Below are 26,573 nucleotides of genomic sequence, written 5' to 3' on the forward strand. Positions count from 1 at the left end.
TGTAATACATTTTCCAACCACACAGCAGTCATCCATAGACATATCTTTTTTTGTTATTTACCTATCCATTCCTAGCCTTTTGGTATTGCAGTGGTAGGGAAGTAGAAGTTTTGCAAGCAGTTTGAACCTCTTCCTGTTGCTACATTACAGTAACATATTGAGTAAAAAAGGAATCAGTCACCTTTCCCTCATTACTAATGCTGCATTTCCTCCAACTCCTTTCAATTTACATTTATTTTCTTTTTTGTAGTTGGGATGTACTATTCTGATTATGTTTAGACAACCTAATTAGCTAAAATGCCAAAATGCCCTCTGTTTTCAAGACAGAAAAATAAAAACATAGTTCACTACCTCTTAAAAACATTTTCCTTGCCAGCCTTATTTTCTTTTTTTTTCATTAGAACCAAATGGTTACTGCTTTTGTGCCAACAAACCCAGAGCACAGATGCTGGCCCGCAATACAGTGCTAGGCACACTACACACTGACAACTGAATCCAGACTGCTATTTGAAACAGGACTTGGTGCTTAGTAAGCAGTATTGAGAAGGCCAGGAAAATTTTCTGGAGTTTCTGGCATGAAGGACATTCTTACTCGCCAACGATAACCCAAAGTAAGCAAAGATTGCTTGGAATCATGCCTACAGTAAGGTTACAAAACATTTTAACAGCTAAATGAATACAGAATTGTATTAGTGTAGATGTCAGACAAGTATGCAAATTATATCCTCTCCCCAAAAGGAATGGGCGACAGCAGGTTATATAGTTCCCTGTTTATTTCTGTCTAAACAGGGAAGAACATGTGAGCCACCAAAGGACACACAAGGTTTCAGTGGGGTCTTCTATAGCAGTGGATAGCCTCAGAAGTAGTCTGTAGCATCAGGTCTCCTTTCTTGTCTTTCTTCACGGCACAAGATAGCAGATAAACTTTGGTACTTCTGTTCTTCTCACTTCGAAAAGGCAGAGTCTGTATTTCTCCTGGGAAAATGGTGAGAACCCTATGGAACTTGTGGTTCAGACTCCTGCACCTCAAGCAGGATGAATTCAGATCTTCCTCTTTTGACTTAGACAAATCCTTGGCAGAGACTATTTCTCTTCCTACACTTACTAAAAGATACCACCACAGCACGCATAGTGCTCCAATGACTCTGGTGCTCCAAAGAACAGCAGAGGCCTATAGGGAACAATTTACTTAGCAATATGTCAAACAGTGGAGAACCACAGTAGTTCCCCTGCACCTAGCAAACTCCACAATGCAAAATCAGAAATATCTTATTACTAAACTCAGTTATAAACAGAGATTAAGATTTTTCCACCTCCCTAATTCAGGTAGGTAGTACAAAAACTGGAGTTACAGGACCGTTGTAATTTCACAGCAAATCAAAAGTCTGTCATAAAACCACAAGAGACAGAGGTCAACTGAAAAGGCAGTTGTATCACATGAAGAAATGAAAACTGTAGTTTCATATTAAGAACTACCAACCAAAATCCCTTACTGAGGAGATGAGATATATCATCTAGATATCCTTAGACTGAGGAGATAGGTGGCTATTAGAACACCCTTATTTACAATGAATATGTCAAAAATAAAGATGATAATTAGTTAAATTATGAAAATAAAAGTTTACTTCCACATATATAATTTTAAATTTCTTTTTCTAAATAAATTATCATAGCAGTTTTTGAGCTATGAACGTAGGATCCCAGCTGTTGCACTGTAAAATAGAATCACCTCTATCTACAAGAAGGGCTTAAAGGAGGATCCAGGAAATTATAGGCACATCAGTCCCTGGGAAAGTTATGGAACAAATCCTCCTGGGGGCTATCACAAGTCAAACGAAGCACGTGATTGGGAAAAGCCAGCATGGCTTCACGAAGGGCAAATCGTGCTCGACAAACCTGATCGCCTTCTACGACAAAGTAACCTGCTCGGATGATGTGGGGCAAGCGGTGGACATTGTCTACCTGGATTTGTCTAAGGCTTTCGATACGGCTTCCCACAGCCTCCTCCTAGAGAAACTGATGCGTTACAATCTAGACAAGTGGTCTGTGCGGTGGGTGGGGAACTGCTGACAGGCTGCAGCCAGAGAGTGGTGGTAAATAGCTCCTTTCCAAACTGGCAACCTGCCACAAGTGGGGTCGCCTAGGGATCAACATTGGGCCTAATGCTGTTCAGTATCTTCGTAAGTGATCTGGAGGATGGGGTCAAGTGTACCCTGATGAAGTCTGCCGATGATACCAAAATAAGTGAGGAAATAGATGCTTCGGAAGGGAGAGCCACCCTGCAGGAAGACCTGGATAGGCTGGAAGAGTGGGCTAACAAGAACCTTATGAAGTTCAGCAGAGACAAGTGTACAGTCTTGCACCTGGGAATATATAACCCAGGAATGCAGCACAGGCTGGGATCTACCTGGCTGGGGAGTAGCTCTGTGGAAAGGGACCTCAAGGTCCTGATGGACAAGCAGCTCAATATGAGTGAACAGTGTGCAAAGAACGCCAACAGGATGCTGGGTTGCATCAACAAGGGCATCACCAGCAGAGATAAAGAAGTCATTATCCCACTCTACCCAGCGCTTGTCAGGCCACCCCTGGAATACTGTGTTCTGTTTTGGCCCCCGCTATGCAAAATAGATGTGGACAGGCTGAAGAGGGCCCAGAGAAGGGCCACAACGATGATCAAAGGACTGGGCAGCCTGCCACGTGAGGAAAGGCTGAGAGAACTGGATTTGCTCAGTCTTGAGAAAAGAAGGCTTAGGGGAGACCTCATCACCACATTGCAGTATTTAAAGGGTGGCTACAAAGAAGATGGAGACTCCCTTTTTACAAGGAGTCACATGGAAAAGATGAGGGGTAATGGGTACAGGTTACTTCTGGGGAGATTCCAACTGGACACAAGAGGAAAATTTTTCACAGCGAGAACACTCAGCCACTGGAATAACCTCCCCAGGGAAGTGGTGGATTCCCTAATATCGGACACTTTTAAGACTCAGCTGGACAGGGTGCTGGGCCATCTCATCTAGACTGTGCTTTTGCCAAGAAAGGTTGGACCAGATGATCCCTGAGGTCCCTTCCAACCTGGGATCATATGATTCTATGAAAATTGTTCCTAGTAGAAGTATTACAAAGTAGTTCAGTTCTGAGGCTCCAGTGAACAGTACTGGTATTGCATTTATGGTACTTGAGACCTCAAAAGCATTAATTCCTTTAAGAAATACTAGTTAACTGGTTCAAAGTAGACAACTTCTCACAGTTGCTTCAACCAGACATATCTGGGTTAAGGAGGCTGCCCTAAAAAATACAGACACTCCTAACACACATCCTTCAAAAATGTATGACTGATTCTTTTTGTTAGGTCACATTATTATTCAGCCAAGTTAAACTAGAAAATGCTAACATTACAAATATAATCATATTTTAAGTCCACTACCTTATGAGTATTTTTCTAGTTATTTACACAAAATGAAGTAAAAAAAAAAATCATTCTTTGCAAGAACGTAAATAATTTAAAACATTCACATCTCTAACATTAACAGAGCTAGCACTTTTCATATATTTGGAGATTAATGTGTAATTTGGCCTTTTGGTACTTGCTTTATAATATGACTGCCTGTACTTTCAAACAAAACAAATTAAATTTCAATTTCTAACAGAGTTATATATTTGGCATACTTGCAGTACTTCAAAGCATTGATCAACTGCTCAGATACTTACTACTTAAAAACAAACAAAAAAACACAACAGCAGCAACATCAAATTTCATCTCATACTGAAAGGCACTTGCAAAGGAGAAAATAGTTGTTAAGCTCTTACAGTACCACCAATAGTGGTCAACACTTGTCCCAGACTTTAGAAAAGTAAGTGTCCCTTAAGGCATCTGGAGCTTATAAATACTCTGATTTTTCAGAGTTCTTGACTCCTAAGTACTTGGGAGTGAGCCTATAAGTTTAAATTTAAGGATCTATTTTTATTTAAACTTTGACTTAGCTCAGGTTTGATATTTGCTTTCTTTTCTTCCTCTACGAAATATGAAATAATTTGAAAGTTAAATCCTTTCATCAAAAAATTAAGACTTTTTGAGGAGAACATGTTACTATATTACACAAAAGTCCCATTTATATTTTAAGTTTCACTTCTTTCCTCACAAGGAGGAAGGAATCAAAACTTACAAGTGGCTGTAGAAGTTTCTCCAGAAATTCAAGGCAATCTTTCTGAAATGTGTATGTATGATGAAAGGCCAATGCTCAGAGTTGAAATTGACCAGTTCTGTAACTGACAACAAGAAGGGTTTTGTTAAGTACATTAACAGCAAAAGGAGGTCTGAAGAAAACATTAGACCAATACTTGTTGATTATGGTCACCTGAGTAATAGGGACAAAGTTAAAGTGGAGGCATTTAATGCTTTTTTTGCCTCAGTCTTTAATAATACTGATAGACCTTGTGCTGCACAGTCCTCAGGGTCAGAGGACCACAAGTGCAGGAACAGTGACTTTCCATTTGTGGACACTAGAATTGTAAAGGAACAGCTGAATCAGCTGAATGTTCACAAGTCCATGGGGCCTGATCAGGTTCACCCCAGAGTACTGAAGGAGCTAGCAGATGTTATGGCAGGACCCCTCTCGATCATTTACCAAAGGTCTTGGGAGTCCAGGGAGGACCCTGCCAACTGGAAGCTAGTCAACGCTATTCCAATTTACAAGGGCGTGGGGGAAGACATAGGGAATTACAGACCTGTTAGTCTAACCTCAGTTCCTAACCAGTCTAACCAGATCCTAACCAGACCTTAACCAGTCTAACCTCTGGGAAAATTATGGAGAAGATCATGCTAGGTGCTACTGAAAGGCATTTAAAGAACAATGAAATCATCAGGCACAGTCAACATGGGTTCACAAAGGGAAAGTCCTGTTGAAGTAATTTTATATCCTTCTATGATAAGGTCACCTGCCTAGTGGATGAAGGGAAGGTGGTGGATGTAGGTTTTTTTTGCTTTTAGTAAAGCTTTGGATCCTGTCCCTCACAGCATCCTTCTGGACAAGCTGTCCAACTGTGGGATGAGCTGGTTCACAGTGCACTGGATAAAGAACTGGCTGAAGGGCAGAGCTCAGAGGCTTGTAGTGAATGGAGCTACATCTGTCTGACCAAACACAGGTCACCAGTGGCGTTCCTCAGCGCTCAATCTTAGGGCCAGTTCTGTTCAATATATTTATCAACAATCTGGATGCATGAATTGAATGCACCATCAGCAAGTTTGCTGATGATGCCAAAATGGGAGGTGCTATTGACTCTCTTGAGTGACAAGAGGCTTTGCAGAAGGATCTAGATAGATTGGAGCATTGGGCAATCATTAATGGCATGAAATCAAACAAGTTGAGATGCTGGATTTTGCACCTGGACAGAGTAACACTGGGCACAAGTATAAATTGGGAGAGGAGTGACTGGAGAGCAGCCCTGCAGAAAGGGATCTAGGGGTGCTAGTCAACAGCAGGCTCAATATGGGTCAGCAGCGTGCCCTGGCAGCCACCAGGGCAAACCGTATCCTGGGGTGCATCAAACACAGCATAACCAGCCAGTCAAAAGAGGCAATTACGCCCCTGTATTCAGTGTTAGTGCAGCCTCACCTTGAGTACCGTGTGCAGTTCTGGGCCCCACAGTTTAAGGATATTAAAGGTCCTCGAATGCGTCCAGAGGAGGGCAAGAAAGCTGGTGAAAGGGCTGGAAGGAATGTCCTAGGAGGAGCAGCTACGGAGTTTTGAGCTTGGTTAGTTTGGAGAAAAGGAGGCTGAGGGGCAACCTCATTGCTCCCCATAGCTTCCTGAGAAGGAGAAGTGGAGAGGGAGGTGCTGATCTCTTCTCCCTGCTATCCAGTGACAGAATGCATGGGAATGGTTCAAAGCTGCATCAGGGGAGGTTCAGACTGGACATTTAAAAACATTTCTTAACCAAGAGGGGGGTCAAACACTGGAACAGGCTTCCTCGAGAGGTGACTAATGCCCCAAGCCTGTCAGTGTTTAAGAGGTGTTTGGACAATGCTCTTAATACCACGCTTTAATTTTTGGTCAGCCCATTGGACTAGATGATTGTTGTAGGTCCCTTCCAACAGAAATATTCTATTCTAGGACAATCTGGAGCTTATAAATACTCTGGTATTTATATTATATAATAAAAAATAAAATATATTTATATTACCAGTGACTTGTAAGCACTGTATATACAAAGAAGTCAATAGTTTCTCTAAAACCTAAAGAAAATTGATTTCTTGTCAAAAAGTATCAAACCACTTTTTTCATTGCTTTTACAGCAAAAAGAAAAATACTGAGCCTAAAACCGTAAAGGAAACAGTCACAGAAATCAGTGGTCACCATCATGAAAAGAAGTTTCTGTTTTTACAACATTATAAATCACTTTTCTCCTTAAGCTGAAACCCAGAATAATTTAAGAAAACAGAGGAAGGAATTCAGACAGTTACTAGCTTTATACAGCTGATGGAAGGAACCCCAAACATACCTGTTCTCTGACAAATAAAACATCCCTCTAACAGCAGCTGCAGCCAATATCAAACACATTTGGTCTCAAATCAGTATACAGTCTTATTTTTATTTAAGAATAACATATTATTTTACACTGAAGTGAGAATGTGATGCTTTTCCATACTTTGCTCTGGAAGCCAAAAAGATCAAATAAAAATAACTAGCCCTCATACGTCAAATTAAATATCTTGTTCAGAAATCACTTGAGAACCCAAAGCATTAAGTCTTCATCATTTTCTTTTAAAATCTAGTAATTTCAGCAAAACTCCAGAAGCTAAAACCTAAATATTTTAGCTGGCTTGATGCTGCACATTTCTCCGAAAGTTAACACTATGTCAACTCACTCAGTTTTCTCAACTTTTTCCCTTGTTGCAAGATGTTCTTCAAAATATGCAGAACCTAGAATTTAGACAGGCTTACTTGAAAGTTCATGCAGTATTTTGAAAATTAAAAATTCAAATCAAACTGTGAATGTTTGCACGTTTTTGACCAGAGATGGAATCTCAGCTCTCAGCCCACTTTTCCTTCTCTGGGTTATTTATGGTCGTCCTACTAAACCACTGTTTAAAAAAAAAAAAAAAAAAAAAAAAGGTCATTCCAAAAAGACACCATTAGCCTAAGTTACAAACTCAGTCCATTCTCCTCTTAGCCACAGACAGTCTTGACTACATCATTTGATTTCTGTTCCAAATTTAGACAGCTCATAAGCCAAGTTTTAAACCAGGTGCCAATTTCCTAAGCTCAACATAGAGCTTCTGAACATCTTAGCATACCTCTAGTTTCTTAGTTTTGTGTTTTGTACTACTAGTCTAATCTGTTTATGTACTTCAACCCATGATTTTTAAGAGCAAAGGGAGCTTTCTCTTGGGATAAAAAAAGGCATCAAAGGAACAAGAATATATGCTGTAGTTTGAATTTACAAAAGCATTTTGCAGATTATCTCCAGCTCAACTAAAATAGCAAGAGAAGTCTGAATTGTAGGTAAATCACCTGCACTGGCAGAACACTTGCTGTATCGTAATTCCAAATGAAACACATACTGAACCACAAACTGGCAAAAATACCTTGGAAACACAACCTAAACAATTCTATGGATACTCAGCTTCAATGCCATTAAAAATAATCAACAGCTCTCAGGTTTTTGTTTGTGTTACTTTTTTAGCAAAATTAATTTTTTAAATATGAAAACTATGTGAGGAAACTACTTTGGGTGCACTTTTAAATTTAATGGAGTAAAGACATCTATAGAATCTGCAAAATTCTGCTGCTTCTGAATATTTTAAGTTTCACCATAAAACACCAACAAAGGAAATGGAGACATGTCAGTATTGAAGAAAGAACCTAGGCACCTAACATTCAATCACAATGCACTTTTGAAACCTGTATGCATATAGTGTGTGGGGGTGCCATTAATCTTTAAACACATAAAGTACAGTTGAACAGGATTCCTCATCGAGATGACTGGTATTATTAAAGCAACAACCACCAGAAAATACTTAATTCACTATTTAGAAATCTGAAGAACTACCTAGATCCATCAATGAGGTCGCAGGTGCCATTTAATATTGTTGAGCGCATGTAAGTACATGGCAGCCTTGACCAAAGCTGTAGAAAGACTGACATCTGAGAATTCAGAAAATTTTATCTACACATCTTAGGCAGTTGCACCTTCTCAAAAAAAAGTAGCAGGAGACAAACACAGAGGAGCACATACTTAGACAATAGGCATACACATCCATCTTTGTTAATGTTGCACCAGAGAAAGGAGGTACAGGCACTACAGAATCGGAGATGCTTTGTGACTGTCTAGAGATGCCTCTCTCAAGAAATGGGCTCAATAGTGGACAAAGAAAAGGGACTGGAAACTATCTAAATAGGAAAGTTTGCATTCCTGGCAATCTCTGCAATGCTTCTGACTCCATGTAGCCTGCAACAGCCATACTATGATAGCCTGCAACTCCAGTAAAAACTCTGCCACTCTCTACAAGGAAAAGAGATCTGTGGCTGCTGTGTAATATTCCCACACACACACCTTTTTCGGGGCGGGGGGAGGTAGAGGAAAACAGAATTGCATGAAGACCCTTATAAACCCCAAGAATGTTTCAGTGATTCTCAGTTAGTATTGCCATTCTCCCTCAAGGAAAGCCTTTTACTGTCTGCTAAAAGAAGCACCATCAATATAAAAAGCACTACGAAAGTTTTGCAAGCTGTTACTTACCAATCAAGCAGGTTCACAAATATGTTAAATCACAGGCCACTTCTACAACAGGAAATAGAACTTACTGAACTAAGGTGTAAATACATGCTGTATTTTAAAAAGAAAAGCAAGCTGTAAGTTACTCAAGAGCTCTATGGTGGTACAGCTGGTTGTCTCCAAAGGCAGATGTATCAGACAACAAGATCAGAGAAAGCTTTATGACTTTCCCATATCAACAGCAGGCAGTTAGGTCTTCCTTCAAGCTGCTAAATACCCAAAAGTGATGGATCTGCCACACAGAGAAAAAGGTAACCAGCCACAGACTTGGCACACATAAAAGACAGCAAGACAAGTACAGAGGGCTTAGCTTTACCACATTATAGGCCTGATTTATATTTCCTGCTCTTATCCAACTGAACTCTTGAAACCTCTCATCCCCTTTGTTCATTAAACAGGAACAGGAAGAATTGACTGCTGTCTGACACAGACAAAAGGCTTTGGCTGGCAACAAAACATTGAACACAAATATTCAATTAGCAAAACTGGTAGGAACAGGAACAGATACCTGATGTGGCTGGACCTTTCCTCTACCCAAGAGGGGGATATTAAAATAATTATTCAAATAAACAGTGTCTCACTGACAACAGTACTAAATTCACCAGTGTTAACAGTTAAGTTTATGGCCCACCCTAGTGACAATGCTTCTAGTTTTCTTCCTCCAACCCCAGCGTTACCTCTCCTTAGACCCTCACTTAAAATCAACACAGCCTGCACCTTCTCAAAAAAAAAAGCTTCAGGTGAAGCAAATTGTACTATAAGGTAAAGGTTCCACAGCAAATGTCTCATATTATTGTGTATACTCTGTTGAAGAGATATTAAAATGCCATTAAATAAATGTTTGAATCTGTGAGAATACACTGTAGTAAGTGCTAATTCAGACACTTTTGTGATTAGTTATACCACAACTCATTTACTTCCATTATAAAAAACCCACAACAGTTACCATCCTGCCACAGGTCAGAGACAGTAACAAGCTGCATGTATTAATTTGTTACACTTGCATCAAGGATGTTGATCAATTTACAGGTTGATACAAAATAGAGGTCTTAATGGACAGAGAGATTCCACACTGAGTTTTATATAGAAACAGGGGGTGCAGCAAGGGCAGGTTCTCTTCAATGAATTAGGAATTTGTTAACGTGCCACCCAAATTGGCATAGCTTTTACAGAAACATTTCTTTGTTTCAGCTACGTAAAGTGAAAAAAATAAGTTCTGCACTTCCCCTAAAATCCATTCAGATGCTTTATGTGATCCATGAAATAATGGTATCAAGTACATCAGTTTCCAGTAAGTCATGACAATACCTGCACTTTACTCCCCCAGAGATGTATGCAACGTATATTTTTTTTCAGACCACCAAGTACCTTATAAGCTACCATATTTGTAGTATCACCTGACTAAATAGTCATATTTGTCCCTCACACACAGATATCCTTTTAAATTAAAATCCTGCTACGCTAATGTGGTAGACTAAATTATGTCCAAACTCAGTAAAAAAACCCACACAAACATGAACTCCTCTAGTAAATCAAAAGAAATTATTACTACATTAGCACTTAAGTAATTTTCAACTTCACCTTAAAACTAACACTTTTTTTGACAAAGTCTACATTTCCTATTTCACGTAGGTTTTGCAAAATGTAACTGTGAATACAATTACCCAATACTGTGATGCAAAATCCTGCTCTCACTGCACTGTACAAGCATCCAGCATCCACATAAAGATGCACAGACAAGAAATACTAGTTTACTGAGGAAATACAAACGTCACTTCCATTGCGCTTTGGAAGTGACTCCAGAGTTCAGAAGATATTCACAAGGCACAGATCAAGCACTGCATTCTCAGACATCCAACTGAGGAGAGTCAAGCAGATGAATTGTCAAACCAATCACACAGGCACAGCCAAAAAGCTCTGTCCACACAAAAGAGATTAAAGATGTTCCAGAATCCATCTGTGACATTTAGGCTTATAAAAACAGCAAAATTTTGTAACAAGCTGAGGTAAAGATGTGAAGATCAAAACCTGTACATAGGCACAAATCATATTTATAATCAGCAACGTCAAACAGTGAAAAGTAAAGAAGGTCTTAACAAAATCTGCCCCCCAAAATTAAATCTCAAGTGTGCTTAAAAATGAGATTCTGATTTTGTCCCGATACTGCGTAAAAAGCTGATACAAGGTGTCCTTGAAATGTTACAATATATTACCATGGATGACTATTCTCCATAAGCTAATTAGCTTCCTTGCTCTTAAGTGAAATTAAAACCTTTTATAAGCAAGTTATGATGAGTTATAAAAGCTGAAGCAGAAAAGTAATCAACCATGCAAATACAGAATAAAGCAGTATACTGTAAATGCTAACAAGAGACATGCTATAAGTAAAAGCTCTTAAGAAAACTGCTCAAGGTCAAATTTTATCAGTCCTCTTTCATCACTTGATCCTGTGGGACTTTTTAGTTACAGAGTTTGTAGCTGCGCCTATTCATAAAGCTGTTTTATTACTTTGAAGGGATCAGAGAATATGCGATTGTTTCAGATATATATTATTCTGTGGAATTAAAAGCAGTAAAGTAAGGTATATACATATGAAAGATATGTCCTACTAATCATGACAAAACATTTTCTGCTTCATGAAACAAACAAGAAAGGTCTTGTATCAAGATTTCGGAAAACAAGCGGGCAAGTCATTCTTTTATCCCTGATCTTGTTACTCAAATTGACAGGTCATTTCAGCAATCCGGTATTTCAATCTACCAAAACAATCTGGTAGAATTATTGTTTATTGCCCTCATTTTCCACATAGAAATGTACTTATTAGGACTAGAAGTATTTTAAAAAATACTTATTCAAGTAGCTTTCACTGTGAAGAACAGCTTATTTTTGAGTGAAGGTTCTGCAGGCTTTCCTAACTGTATTTTTTTTAAATTAACCCAAGAATTATAATTACTTAATTTTTTATTGCAACTTGTTCACACTTCGCACTTCAAGGAGGATCTGTATAAACAAATAATGGTTTTTGTTCTCTCCAATTCTAACACACTAGCACAAGCCTGAAGCGTTTGCTTGGAACCTTTCAGGGCCTGATCCAATCTCAGTCCAGATACTTCTGTTTAAACATTCCTTTGCAGCAGGAGCTGAAGTTGTTTTCACTAAGATTTTTAAAGCAATCCGGGTATGAACCTTTGTAATATCAACTGGTAAAACCTCCCTATTTTGAAATGTAATTTTGAAATGTAAATTTCAAAATCAATTTACTTGTAAACATTCTTTTGAAAAAGTAAAAACCCCCGCTTTCTCAGAGATTCCACATATACAAAGCAAGCAGAAAAATGGGAGTACAAAACAGATCAGACTCTAAGAACCTGCTCCCCCCCATTTTTTACATCTTTAATATAAATACACTAAAAATGCTGCAGCTTATCAATCAAAATGGAAGCATGAAGTAGTATATCAGGAAGGTTTGTTGTTGGTTTGGTGGGGGTTTTTTTCTCTAAAAAGCTACAGAATAAAACATTTTCCTAAAGGAAAAACATTCCTAAGCAATCAGAAAGCCAAAGAAGCCAAACTACAATTGTGACAACCAATAAATGATTTACTTATGGGGTATTTTAATAGCTGGATAGAGCAGCCAGGAACAGTTTTACATGTCTCCAGATGCAGCTGCTCACCTTTGCTTCTATATACAAATTGTTCAATACAGAAAGGTCACAATTTAGAAAATTTCCTATAGTTATAAAACCCACTATGACACCACTCTCAAATCTCTGCTGATGAGGGCTGACAGAGGGTCTGAACTTTCCTTTGGACACAAGGAAAAAAAGAATAATATATCAGAAAATCCAGACACCCACAACTAAGGAGGTCAAGTCAACAGTAGCATATGGTGTTCTGTCTGTGCATTGGCTTCAGACTATAAGGATAATTAAACACATGATTTGTTTGAGAAGAGTTATTGGCAGCACTTGCGCTTAAGGTCTTCTTACAAAACAAAGAACAGCAAGCTACACTGACAGAAAAAGAAATCTCACATTTGCAGTTTCTTTGTCCTGATCTGACTGTTAACTTAACTAGCATTCACACTTCTTTGCCTAGTAAACGACGCTGCCCAGGACTCTATGGATGAATATAATCCTCAGGGCTTTTTAGGTTCCCGCTATTTGGTTTTTATTTTATTCCCAGTGCTAAGAAGCACTGTCAACTCTACTGGCATTTCTTCTTTAAAGGGAAAGGGATATAAAAAGGTCACTGAAATCATATGCTAAATCAGTGCCACAATAAGCAATCAGCATTTACCACATCTCTAGCCCTGAATAGAAACACTAAAGAATAAATAAGCGCTTCATAGATTCTATTCCCAAAAAGCAAAGCTGTACAAGGAAAATTACTGGAACTTCTGTTGTAGACATACATAGCACAAAGAGTTCCATTTGAGAAACTAATAAAAGAAGAGCTCAGCTGAGTTTGCAATCTATTGAATTCATGTAATTTGGACATTAACTCTTTAGAGTGTCAGAAAAAATGACCTTCAAACCTTCACCAAAACCCTCCACTTTGATATTTTTTACTTGTCTTGCAGAAGAGTCAACGTGTACACCAGTGTAAAAGAAACTAGGAGATGGTCAACAATAACATCACAGTATTACCTCAAAAACAGGAATACAATTTCCAGTGACAGCTTTTACAAAGATGATTATGCCATGATTTTTTTTTTCAAATGAACTACCAATTAAAAAGCCACGCTAAAACTCTAATTAAAATCTTATGCAGAAGATCTACGGCTCAAGCAAGCATGAAGCTCCAGTTTAGGCAAGCATTACAATCAAAGCACTGAAACATGCTTTACTTTTAAGCTACAGGATAGGTCTGTACCTAGCCTGCATTCTTGGCAACAGTGAAGGACTGAAGCACATTAGCTGAAAGAAAGCATTCCCATTGCATTTTTTTAACATATTAAAGTAAAACAATCCATTGCACATTTCTGCAGAAATACGTGTTAAGCATACATGTTGCATCCATTATTATGTTTGTTTCCATCATTTAGTTTATATGTGTGTGTACATATATACACATTTGAATTGCTACCACTTAAAACTGCATGTTAGCTAATTACGATCATTTCTAACATGACATATGAAAGAAGCCATAACTGCTTATGCTGATATTAGCAGAGTGTGGCTTTATAATGTAACAATCAGCATCTCTGTGTGGTATCGTAATTTCAGCATTAAAAATAATACCTAAAATCTAACCCTGGTAAATCACTATTCTTTCACATCTGTTAAAAGAGAACAAGAGACAACCTCTTCACCCGAAATACTTACAGATTTGCTGACAGTGTAAACAAATGTAATTACCCTTTAGGTAATCCAACTCGCTACAGTCAGTTTGACTACAAGTCATCTGTGAGGGCTCATGTTTTCCCCTCAGACCTCAATCAGACAGTATTTTCAGCTACCTTCTACAAACAAGCCCATATAGCTATACTAAGACATCAAATCAAAACATGCATGCTATCTAGTGGTCTCAAATTCCTGGAGGGTTTTGTTTGTGGTTTGTTTTTTTTTTTAAATGAAAAATATTTCTCTGCATACCAACTTTTTATAAGCTACTGAATTTCTAATTCAATTTACTAAAATAGTGTTCCCTGTTGTAACAGAATTCATGAGAGTCCTTGATTCTCCCTGTTATTGCCTTGATAAGTTAAAACTTGAAAAGGGATTTGAAAGAGAAAACAGATTTCCATAAAAGCTCACAGTAAAAACATTTTTGTTGAAAATTATTATTATCCAAACTAGGGTGCACAAACAGTAAACCAATTTTCCAAATCAATTCAGTAATCATTCAAGCTTCCTCTAATCCTGTCACTCACATCTTGCAAATACCTAGTCATCAACTGAGCCTGTATTCTACACTTTTTAAAAATCTTTTACATATCTGACGTCTCCATATCAACTTCCTGCTTTAGCAGCTACAGTTATAGATATGATTTAAGATTAAAGAGATAAAGTTTTAGTCAAAGTTTACACACATTATTTCTCTCATTCATGATGTACTACACAAGAAACATTCAAAAAACTAATTGATCTGAAGTCAACTTACTTTTTTCCCCTTCTCCAGCTCTTGTTACACCACTAAATTGTTTGCTAACATAACACAAGGTTAACTATACACCTGGAACCAAAGCCAGCTAGTGCCTCACATAGTGCCTAGTGTTGAGGGACCTCCTGATTCAAAGGATAAAATAAAAAATTCTTGGTTAAAAATTGAGACTAACATGCAAGTTTAGTCCTTTTCATTCCGGAAGCATCCAAAAGTCTTAAATAATAACCATAATTCAGAGAATATTGATGACATTTAAATTCAAGTTAGGAGTAGCATTATAATATGCACAGATAGGTCTGCATTTGGAAACAAAAAAAAAAAGAAAACACAGAATGAGGTATGATTTAGAGACAACCACCACGCTAACCAATATGCCATTGTGAGCACTGGTGTATCTCAAGCCTGTAATTATGGCATTACACCAATTCAAAATTCAACCCTAGCTGGACACCTGAAACTAGTTTAATCTCAACTCTAGCATGGTCTCCATGTATCATATTTGTTTCATCATCATATCACAGACAACTTTCACACGAATAAAAAGAAAATGAGTAAAAGGTTAAAAAAAAATCAAGGGGGCGGAACAGGACAAACTGACATGTTTGGTTTATGTCATATCAAATGCTAGAATAAAGTACTTTAACCGATCAGAATTTCAATCATGGCAAATGAAGCTATAAACAGGAAAATAATCGTCTTGAAACAGCAACAACCATGTTTTCACAAGGTTAGAGAAGGCACTACTTGGTTGCTAGTCAGACTTGACTAAGGAATGTGTCACATGGTATAAAAAGCTGAAATTTTAATTTTTTTTCCAGTGACATCTCCAAAATACTCAGTGCAGAAAATTAATATTTTGGTTTGACATTCCCAAATCACTGTGTTAATTACACATTTTTAATTATTTTCCCATTGCACTACTCTTCATCAATATTATTGAACATCAGTTTGTGATGCTTCGCCACCACAGGGAAATGTGGTTCCATTCATATTTCAAATGGGTTAAGGTTTCTGAGTAAAATTATAACTTACATATTGATCCTTTCTGTAACAAAGAAGCAAGGAGTTTGTGGAAGAACTAGCACAGCATAGGAATTATTCCCACAGAAGAAGAAATCCAAGAAGCATTTACAAACCACATCTTAATCAAGATGAATTGAAATAAAGTATATTTTGATTTTCCCTTACAGGAAAGACTTTATTTTTTGCTAAAGACTTGTTCAAAAAACTTCTTACTTTACAAAAATCGGATGTAAAATTCCATTTTTACTTTTGAAAGATGCAAATCAACACAGCCATAGGATAGAAGGTTCTATTAAACATCCCATTACTTTCATGCCATTATCACAGCATATAAATCAATCTGCTATAAAACTTTTTTTGAAAGCGAAGGGTAGAGTCAACTACATCAGCCACCAACTCTACAGTTTCACTCAAATACCACACCCCCTTTAGCTTAACAATCAGCCTTCTACATTTGATTTCCATTCGAAAAACGTATCTGTAACATCTCAATAAACAACACAGCAATGTAGCCAGGAATGCCTTTTTCTTCTATGGCACATTTAATGATGACAGTAAACATGTACAAACAATAAGAGGCACCACAAGACTAGATACAGATAAAAGCAAACAGCTTAAGGACAGATTCTTGCCAGACCCAGAAGGCTATTCTCCACTAATTCAGAAGAGGCCCAAGTACAAAAATACACCCATGAACACAATCGCAAGCAGTTTGTCCTACACTTTGAAGTAGGATTAACCCAGCAGTATCACAAACAATCAAAAAGTAATATGTATAATTTATGAGTCAATGTCTGCTTGAGTTGAGAGCTGGTCCTAACAGCCTGTTTCCTGCAAACTTACAGGAATACGGCGTTACTGACAAAATTTGAACCAAGCAAGGAGAACAGACCAAAAAAGTATTACAAAGGAGTGACAGAGGGAAAAAGAGCATACAGCGGCATGTCTTAAGGCAAAAGAAGCTGCAGTGACATTTCAACTTTTGAAAAAAGTTAATGAATGTAGGATGACTGTGCTGATCGGAGTCATTAGTTAATCATTATGACTGCACCTGAGAACAACTCAAAGCCATTGGTACTCAATATACAAATATATTGTGAATGTCCTAGCATCAACTTTTTTCCTGCATGAGGATAAATTCTCAACTTCACCCAATTCAAATCTTTGATAGCTGCAATCTACACAGAGCTAAAATACCACAAAAGCCAATGCAACTCATCTCTGGATCCCCAAAAGAAGAGAGAAAGAGAGAAGTCTTCCATTAAGTTACAGCTTGTTCCAAATTAAAAACGTTATCAAACTAAGTTACATACAATTAGGTTTAAAGCAACATATCACAAAACCAGCGTAAATCATTAGTCTCTTTCAATATCTCCATATAATGTGTAAAATTGCACATTTATTGCATACAACCACCTTCTCAGTAAAGCAGTGTGGAGGAGGAGAACAAGGGAAAACAAGCCCTGACCTAAAAAGGTCAGCTCTACCTATGAATGCATGTGCCCCATTTACATCGGAAGAGAAAACAGTTATTCTACCATCATGTATCTACACACAGGAGTTTCAGAAAGGTCTCCCCTATTTCTGTCTAGGGCCTCCCTGATCAACAGGTACATTTGTGCACAGCAAAAATGTTTAACCCTGATGCTTCCACACAAACTCTACAACACACGCACCTCTATACATCCTCCAGAACGTGACTCACAGTACATTTGCCAACCAACCAGGCAGTAACTGAGTGGTTGATCCCTCTCAGACATCCCAAAAGCATGGGGACTATTATGCAATTGCTCAGCAACTACTTACCACAAATACGCACTTACATAAAACTCCCCAAAGGTGTCACTTACTGTGCACTTAAACAATCTCTGTGTACACAACTGCGATTGCTAGTCATGCAGTAACCCAGTCAGCAACAGGATGCCTGTGCAGCAGCATCCACCCATCGGGGCCTAACAGGCTCTGCATCTGAACGATTTCTGCCGAGGCAAGATTTCCATGAAGAAAAAGAAGTCATGTCCAAGAAAACCCAAACCTTCTCCAAGAATCATCATATTATCTGCTCACACACTGCTGAATATTCAAGGCTCAGATTTGGAGAGTTAAGATGCTTTATATTCCCAGACAGATTAACTCTGCTACAGAGCAACGTGGCAAGGAAACAAAACACACAGGGAAGTAGAACTGTGACACAGAAAGAAGAGCAACCATTCAGTTCTGACAACCTGAAAGCTTCTGAAAACTTTAGCATCATTTGTTTCTGTCACAGAATTGTCAATAACTCTGTAAGTGTCTGCACATGTAAATCAAGACACTCGTACTTTAAACAATTCCTTTCCCTCCCCTCAGAAACCAATGAAACATACACATACAAGCCAGGAACTACAGCAAGAAAAGCTAGCTTCCTAAATTAAAATGAGATTAGTAATGGTGGATCCACAGCCAAATGATTAACATTTTAATATATTACAAAAAAATTCATCTATCAAACAGTAATTGGTTAGAAGAGTGCTACCACCCCATAATTAACAACACTATTCTAAGGGTTGAAACTTTCAGAAATTCTTATTAGCTTGGGAACAAAATTCAAGCATTGCAGAAGTTTCATTATTGTTTCCACACATACTAGTGGCTTGAGGTTGCTGATGCTCCTTGGTTTTTTGTGCCTCAATAACTGTGTTGGACAAGTTCTGTTTCTGAGAACATATTCTTTCTAAATTGTCCTCCTTGCAAACAACTCGGGATCAAAGCTCCCTCATTAACAACCTTGTAAGTCAAATGTGATGGGATCACATCTGTGTGACTCCATCACATTTGTTTTATTCAAATCTCTCTCCAACAGTACCTCAACAGTTTGTCTCTAGGGGATGTGCAACTAAGTATGAGGGCTGCTTATTTGCACAACTACTTTACTAGTAATTTGTAATGGAAAAAAGATTTATTTCAGCCTATCTCTGAACTGTCTGAGGAAACTCACATGTTCACAGCATTGATATGTTAAGACCGTGATGTATCTGCAGGCTACAATACCAACATTTATGCTTGAAACTTTTAAACTTTCCTACCTTATGTAGGAAACTTTTAAATTATTTTTGAGCATAAGACAGTAAAATTATATACTGCCGCAAGCGAAAACAGGGTTTCTGCTGTTTACTGTTAGATAGATGGGTGGCACATCTGCGGGAAGCATCCACAGGAATATACAGAAAGCTGCATGAAAGCCAAAGAAACAACCAGAAAAGCAGCTGGAAGCACAGCTCTAGAAAGACTGTCTAAAGTAACTGCTCTTTAGGCAGAGACTAAGTGGAATAAAGCCTTGCACTGTGAGCGAGGAAACCACTTTCTATTCACTTTCTGACACGTTCAGGAAAATAAAACATAGTGTATTATAAACAAAACTAAATTATAGACTTACCAGTGTCTCATCCTAAAAAAACCCAACTTATAGGTCTCTAATCCTAAAGATTGTATCAATAATGGAAAAAGCTTTATTTGCTGCCTGGATAACAAAAAAGTCATGATTGCACAGCAGGAATAAGGTTACTGAATAAGATACTACTCTAAACAGTGGGAGTGAGAGGAAAAAAGAGAAAAGGGGGGGGGAATCACACTTGAAAATAAACACAAGTAACTTTTTGAAATTTTTCTAACACAGTATTTTCATGGTTCCTAGCTACAGAAAGGGCTGCGAACATTAAAAGGTTAAGTGAATCTGCTGAAATTCAAGCAAAGATTTTATGTATTTTAAGGATCAAATTTTATTATAATAAAGGGCAACTCTCACATATGTCATGCAAACATCAATATTATTTAGTAATGAAATGCACTGGCATGTCACTCTTGGCACAAGACAGAAACTTGGCAAAGGTCAAGAATACCTAGTATAACTTAGGTTAGAAGGGACTTCTAAGGCTCATCTAGTCCAACTCCCCACTCAAAACTAATTTCAGCAAGATCGCTAGTTCCAAGTTCGATCATTCCTGCAAGCTGTAGGTCTTCCCTAAGACATATTTTGAGAGTGTCATATTGACTTCAAAAACCAGTGTAACTCACTTTTTTTGTGCTAGCCCAAATCTCTATTGACACCAAAAATGGTATTGGTGTCTTTTACTCGTCATCGCTGGTTTAACCTGTTCTTGAAAACACCTACCTGGAAATTCTTCACCCCTCCCAACGATCCACTCCAGTATGTAACTATACGTGTCATTACAAAAACTTTTTCCACTACCTGACCTTGCTCTCCTTTTCAATTTCAGTCCCTTATATCCTGTGGCCACAAACAACAGATTATGTCCTTTTTTTTTTGGCAAGAACTTTTAAAATATTTGAAAATTATCTTCCTGCCTCTCTTCTAACACCTTTCCTTTAAGTTAAGGAATGTCAGGACACCGACCTTTCCCTTGCAGTGTAGATTTTCAAGATATTTGATCACTTGTTGCTCATTTGAACCCCACCTAATCAATCTATTTTCTTTGCAGTGCACCATCCAGAAGTAGACACAGTGCCAAGCACAGCAGAAAGAAGACTTCCTGTGTCTTGCTGGAGTAGCAGACTTCATACTCTTTACTTCCTTAACACCCATTTTACCCTTTTTCTGTTCAGTTTCTTTTGTTTTCTGCAATAACGTGATCACTCACACTTCGCAGGCAATTTCCAGTAAGCTGCCATTCCTAACTTGAATCTAACACCAAAGTTCTTCCCCATTCTTTATGTACGCATTTGATTTTCTTCTGCTTTACTGCACCCCATGTTTTGTCTGGGGCACTTTCACCTACCTTCAACTCTCCATTCACCCCCCCTTCCTGACTAGGTCTCCAGTTTGCATAAATTATTTTAAGCTTCAATCTATCTTGCCTACCTTCGTTGCTCCTTCCAGCATGGTGCTCCTTGAAACTTAGTACGAAATCTCTCCCTCTCATCACCCAGATTCACGAAGGAAAATATCAACCACCACCAAAACCAGGACAGATCACTGCAAAACCCCTCTTGCTCACTGTTAAAAATGTGACCATGTATCTATTGTAACTGCTCTACAAAAACAGTTATTAGGATGAAGATAAATACACACTGGCCTACAATCCATAGCAAAGGTTTCTTAGCAGATACACTCACAGATCCATCTCTTAGAGTAGTGCTGTTAGGGTATGAGCAGCTGTGTCAGATACAACTTTCTTTCCTGGCCTGGCTAACTTACTCATATGATAGTCTCTGCATGGGAGCAGCAACCAGCATTTTGAAGGAGTCATGTAAGCATAGAAGACTTGGCCTGAAGAAGTATTAAGAGAAGTCACACAAAGCAAAAGTATCACCTTTCTCCAACTGTGAGGGCTGGGCCACAACCAAGAGCAGTACCTCAAGATGTTGGCTGAGTCTGGTCACATTAAACACTCTGGTAGCAACCAAGTTTTAGAATCCCATAAACTGTCGAGCTAACCTAGCTAGCAGGTTACAAAAAAAACAAGGGGATAGGGCAGTGCTGCAAAAGCCCCTTTGGTTGCAATCCTTTCCACTGCAGCTCACCAAAATCACTGGTGTCAAAGAAGTTCTGCTGCAACAGGCACAAGACCAATGCAAAGATACTGCAGACCTAAACACTGCCCTCCTGAACAGCTGGGATATATACACCTCTTCTGGTTGATTCACCTAGGACAGCACGTTCACTACTGTCCTGCACAGGACTCTCAGTAACCATTTCAAACCTACATTCCCGATTGGCCTTAATGAAACTGAACTCCTGTTTTTAATACCAATAAGCTATATGCCAATTTGTCAGTTTTGGAAACCAAGCTTGAAATGTATTTTAGATAAAGACCAGAGTAACGTTCATGTGCTGGTGTCAAAAAGAAAGAGGAAACTCCTATTTCCTTTAATTTAAGCTCCTGGAAGATTTGCAACAGAATTTCCAAAGGAAACCAACACTTCCCTTCTATTTAACAGAAAAGAAACAGACCTTACTTTTCCCCCAAACAAGCTGACTGGCATAAATTGTTATACGCACTTTCTATTTTAGCATCCCAACCTGTTCCTTCCCTTCCCATGCCTCCACTCTTCCCAGTTTGTAGTCCATTTAACGTTTTTGGCTGGTTGGTCCTAACTCACGTCAGTGGGAAATTAGCACGTAACTCTGAAAATGAGAATGTGCACCCAGAAGACTATAATCAGCATTTGCTCAAAAAACAGCTTCTCTTAGAATCAAAGCATAAACTAAGGTGGGTTATGGTTATGAAAATACTAACATGTATTTCTCAGATTTCTGATTTATTTTTAAAAAAGAGTATTTGCATAACCAATGACAAGGAAAAAAATAAATATTTTTTTATATATATCCTGTCCTCCTTACTGCCCTTCACCAAGCATGCATACTTTAAACAAGTGTGCTTTTTTTTTTTTTTAGTCAAAGGTGGCAGGATCAGAGTAGGACTTTAATATGGGAAGCAAAGTGATGAGGTCGACGAATGCTTTGCTGAGGAATTTCATCCCACCATACCTACCCTAACTCAGCAAGTTATTTACCTTCCTTACCAATTTCCATGCTGGTGATAGGCATCAGGAAGTTTGTTGACCCAAGAAGAAGAGGCTCTTGAGCATTATGGAGCATAATGATCTTCCTGGAATATTATGTACTCATACCACTAGTCACATTAAAGATCAAAGCATCAAGACTAGGCTCTCTACATAGCACACAACAGCTTTGATGTAATTTTTGTGACTGTTGTAATAGGTATGCAGTACTGTTTTGTACTGGTTAGATCTTCTTAGGAGCACTGCCTTTAGAATATAAAACACCACTGCATTTCTGGAGCTCACAAATGAGGTGGTGAACACCTGTGACTCTGAGCAGGTCAGTAGTATCAGAAAGCATGATTCAGTCAAAAGAGACTGTGTTAAGCGTAAAGTTACCACTTGTGTAAGAGCTCAGTCTTAGGAGGAATTCAAGGACATCTTACACTGAACTGACCAATTGTGAATGTGAAATGACTGCAGATCCTTTAAAAGTGGTCCTTCTGTGCACAAAAGTAATCAGCATTTTGGCAAGATTTGATTTCCAACATCTATTTCATTTGTGCTAACCGTAGCACATTTTTAACTCCTAGAAAGCAGTCTTACAACTCTTGTTCATGAATCCCACAGGGAAGGTCTTTCCCTGGTGTATTCATGGCTAGTACTGGTTCTTTACGACTCCAGTGCTTCTAGACGTTGTATGGGGTCCAGCAAGTGACAGAGATTTTGGCCTAATTTTGAAGGCTTTCTCCAACAACCAGAGATTTCAGTCAACCTTCTTCAAACACAGTTTATTTTAAAAGCAAAACCATATAATTGGCCATTTCATCCAAATAGTAATATCTGTCCCATGAAAGGTTATACATTATCAGACCATAGGGTAAGTTAAAGCCATGCTGTTTCCAGTGATGACACTTCAGACAGGAGTATTTCCTTGAACTCCTGGCAACTTTTCAGCATATCCTTGAAGTTTGTAAAGCATTTTCCTGCAGAGACAAGTTTTTGCACTTTAAACTAGTATCAAAGGCTGTATCACTTTGAAGTGTCTAAATCCTATTCTGCATAGGCTGGGACTAGGTATATTTACTAGAGGAAGACATGATCTACAAAAATATCACATCACCCCAGTCTTATTGCTATTCTACAAATGGTTCTGCATTTTAAGTAACAATTACCCAAGATTGTAGTTCCTCAATTAAAATTAATCACTTGAAGACTGGATCAGGGTTGTTAGTAAAAAAAGCATTATGCTGATGCTTTTAAAAAGCAAAATTTGTTATAGTTAAATCACTGAGAAGCTAGCTATTTGGGGGTTTGCTTTTTCTTTTAAAAAAATGTAAGTAGCATTTTCTTTCCAAGTGTAGATTTACTTTGCTGTCCAAAGACTGACAAATACCTACAGGAATCTAGTGCATGCCATATAAATGTAATGAATAACAAAAGATTATGATCAGAGTATGTGACACTCCTTAGCCTTTCAGAGAATGGGAACAGCAAGCACTATATTTGCTTCTGAGCCACTCAATAATTTGTAATGAAAGTGTTACCAATTAATTAAGATATCATCCTGCAAGGCTTACTAAATAAACATAAAATTATATCAAGCTGGAAAAACAAATTTAAAAAACAATAGTCTACATCTAAATTTCTCTTGAAGCAACACCTTAAGAGCAAATTATCTAGACCGTAGTTTCATAACTGTGATTTATGATTAATTAACACATCCCTGATGTCTTGTAACACTGCCTTTTATTTAACAAATTACCATCTTAATACTCAACAGCAAGATCTGGACAAAGATAAATACAAAACTTTTATACCAAAATTATGAAAGTATTGATTCTAAGCATTCAGATGGAAAAAAAAAATTAAAAAATAGAGCAATAAAATCTTAATTGTCTCCAAGTGCCATATATACTAGTAGTCTCCAAACAGCAGATTTTTGTTAATTTCTTTTAATGGAGACTTTTTTTTGTGTTACACTTTGACAAAAGATAACAAGACTTGTAAATATTATGTCAAGTAAGAAAGAAAAAAAAGCATGAGAAAAAATTTCATATAGATCTTTGCTGAAGTGAAAGCAAAATTCTTGCAAGGTTCTTCAGCAGGAAATTAAATGGTAACATAAAATATAACTAGAGAATGTGGTATTAGCCAAAATGAAGAAAAGACTACTTAAAATGCTATTCAAATATCCTTTTCTTGTCAGTCTTCAGCATGACTACACTTTTGTTGTCCAATTAAAAGATCTATATATATTACCACACCCTTGAGAACCCAACATTTTTCCTGCTGCTTGCATTCAGAAGGCTAGCCTACTGACCAACTGCTACAGCAGAGACCACACTACAAAGCATCTACTTCTCCTACATGTGCCCAATGGGGAGAAAAAAAAATTCAATATGCCACAGAACTCCTCTTCTTCTCTTATATTTAAATAAGTGTTACAAGTTGGCCGTGCTACAACAGACAGTATTCCTGGAAAACTCAGCTTCGTCTTATCAGACCTGAGGCACAACTGAAGGTAATACTCTCAGCAGAACAGTCAGAACAAACCACATAGCAATCTCACTTAAGACGGAATATGTGTTTTAAAACTACTTGATCTTTGAAGGACAGTCTACTATTTTTCAAGTGATCAGATGTTTATAAAGGAAAAAAAACCAAAAACCACCCTTTCTTCTTCTAGAAACCACTGCTGAACAAGTTTATTTGCTTTACTGAAGGACAAGACGAAAACATCTTACTTGCAGGAAACAGTCCTGACCCTCAGAAAAACTGCATTTTCCAAGGTTCATATGGGGTGCAGTAAGATCAACAAAGATTTATAAAAAGGTAAAAGTCTATTACACAATAGTTACTTGATTACTTAATGAGATCGCTCATGTTAGTTAGATGCATTTCCCATTACCTGGTCAATTTGTTCATATTATTTTATTTCTTATAATATACTCTGGCAAGAAATATTTCACATTTCATTCAAAGACAGTAACATTGTCTTTCAACAATGTTGACTGGCAGTTTGCCACTGCCATCACAGAAGACAGAAATCAGCACCAAAAATAACATTCTCCAGCCAGGTCCGTTGGCCATATGTTACATGGAGGAGAGAAAAAAAAAAAAAAACACAACACCCACAAAACGAAAAAAAACCACCACACAACAAAAAACAACAATCAGAGAACACACATTTTTCCAACAACAATAAACAAGGGAAAAAAAAAAACCAAACCATCCACAACTATTCAGCCTGGACCAACCCCTTCCTCCAGCAGCAGCATTTGTTTTTCTTCAGGTACATTTTTTTTCTTTTTAAATCAGGATGACTCCAAGTTAGTTTTCCTGAATCTACTAGCAGATTTATTCCTCATCAAGGCAATACCTTCTGGAGCAGGGCTAGTCAACAAGCACTTTACAGATTGCTAACACACATAGAGCAGCAGTGCACAGCCATACAGCCACATTAGGTCAATTTGGTTTTGAAGCCTTTTACTTACCTTTCCCATTTTGCCATGCAGTATACCAGGACAAACTGAGGAAAGTAGTGATGAAAACTAACACGGTGGCCACAGTTCCATTTCGGAGCCTCATCTCATTTCAGCATCACACTTGTTTATGTTCTACTAGCAATGAGGACCTATCTTTGTGCTTGCTGCAGCTGAAGTCCACCAGGAGCTGCCGGCAAACAGCGACGCAAAATGTAGCTCTCACATATCAGAGGTATCATAAATCATTCCATTCCAAACTGTTGTAAGCCTTCTAATCATTCTCATAAATTAAACTTCTCTTTATTCTTCTAGTCCTGTTTAAACAAAACAAAATTTTAACAGATTATGCCAGAAATATTTACAAGAGTCCCTCATGTACCAAAATACAGTAAAGAAATACTACTAGACACTCATTACTGGGGCTTACATGCATTCTCCTCACACTGCCTCAGTCTCGGCTCAGGGAATAGAACTTGTTAGATTAATTTGTCCTTTTTCTGTTAAGACTGCTCGTATCTGGAGGAGCTGTATTTCACATTAATTTGGTCATTAAAGGACAAACATACACATCACCAACACTACTGTTTCATCATAAACCCAAGGCAGGATCACATGCTACTCTGGCAAGTGATGAAACGATACAGGAGTTATTTTCAGGAAGCCAGCAACTCCAGGCCC

The 26,573-nt window shown here is 37.9% G+C and overlaps 1 protein-coding gene across 1 annotated transcript in view; it reads right to left on the reverse strand.

Moving 5' to 3' along the window:
- The window catches only part of MGAT4A (alpha-1,3-mannosyl-glycoprotein 4-beta-N-acetylglucosaminyltransferase A), a gene marked incomplete at its 3' end in the record, with an annotated part of 72,883 nt that extends 46,716 nt beyond the window's left edge, over positions 1-26,167 (reverse strand). The window contains exon 1 of the mRNA XM_082011491.1: positions 25,905-26,167. Coding sequence (XP_081867617.1) covers positions 25,905-25,998 — 94 coding nt within the window. The 5' untranslated portion in view covers positions 25,999-26,167. The remainder of the gene's footprint in view (positions 1-25,904) is intronic.
- Between the last annotated feature and the right edge of the window lie 406 nt (positions 26,168-26,573).

The sequence above is a fragment of the Phaethon aethereus genome (assembly GCF_964289735.1).
Source record: "Phaethon aethereus genome assembly, chromosome: 1".
Classification (NCBI taxonomy): domain Eukaryota; kingdom Metazoa; phylum Chordata; class Aves; order Phaethontiformes; family Phaethontidae; genus Phaethon; species Phaethon aethereus.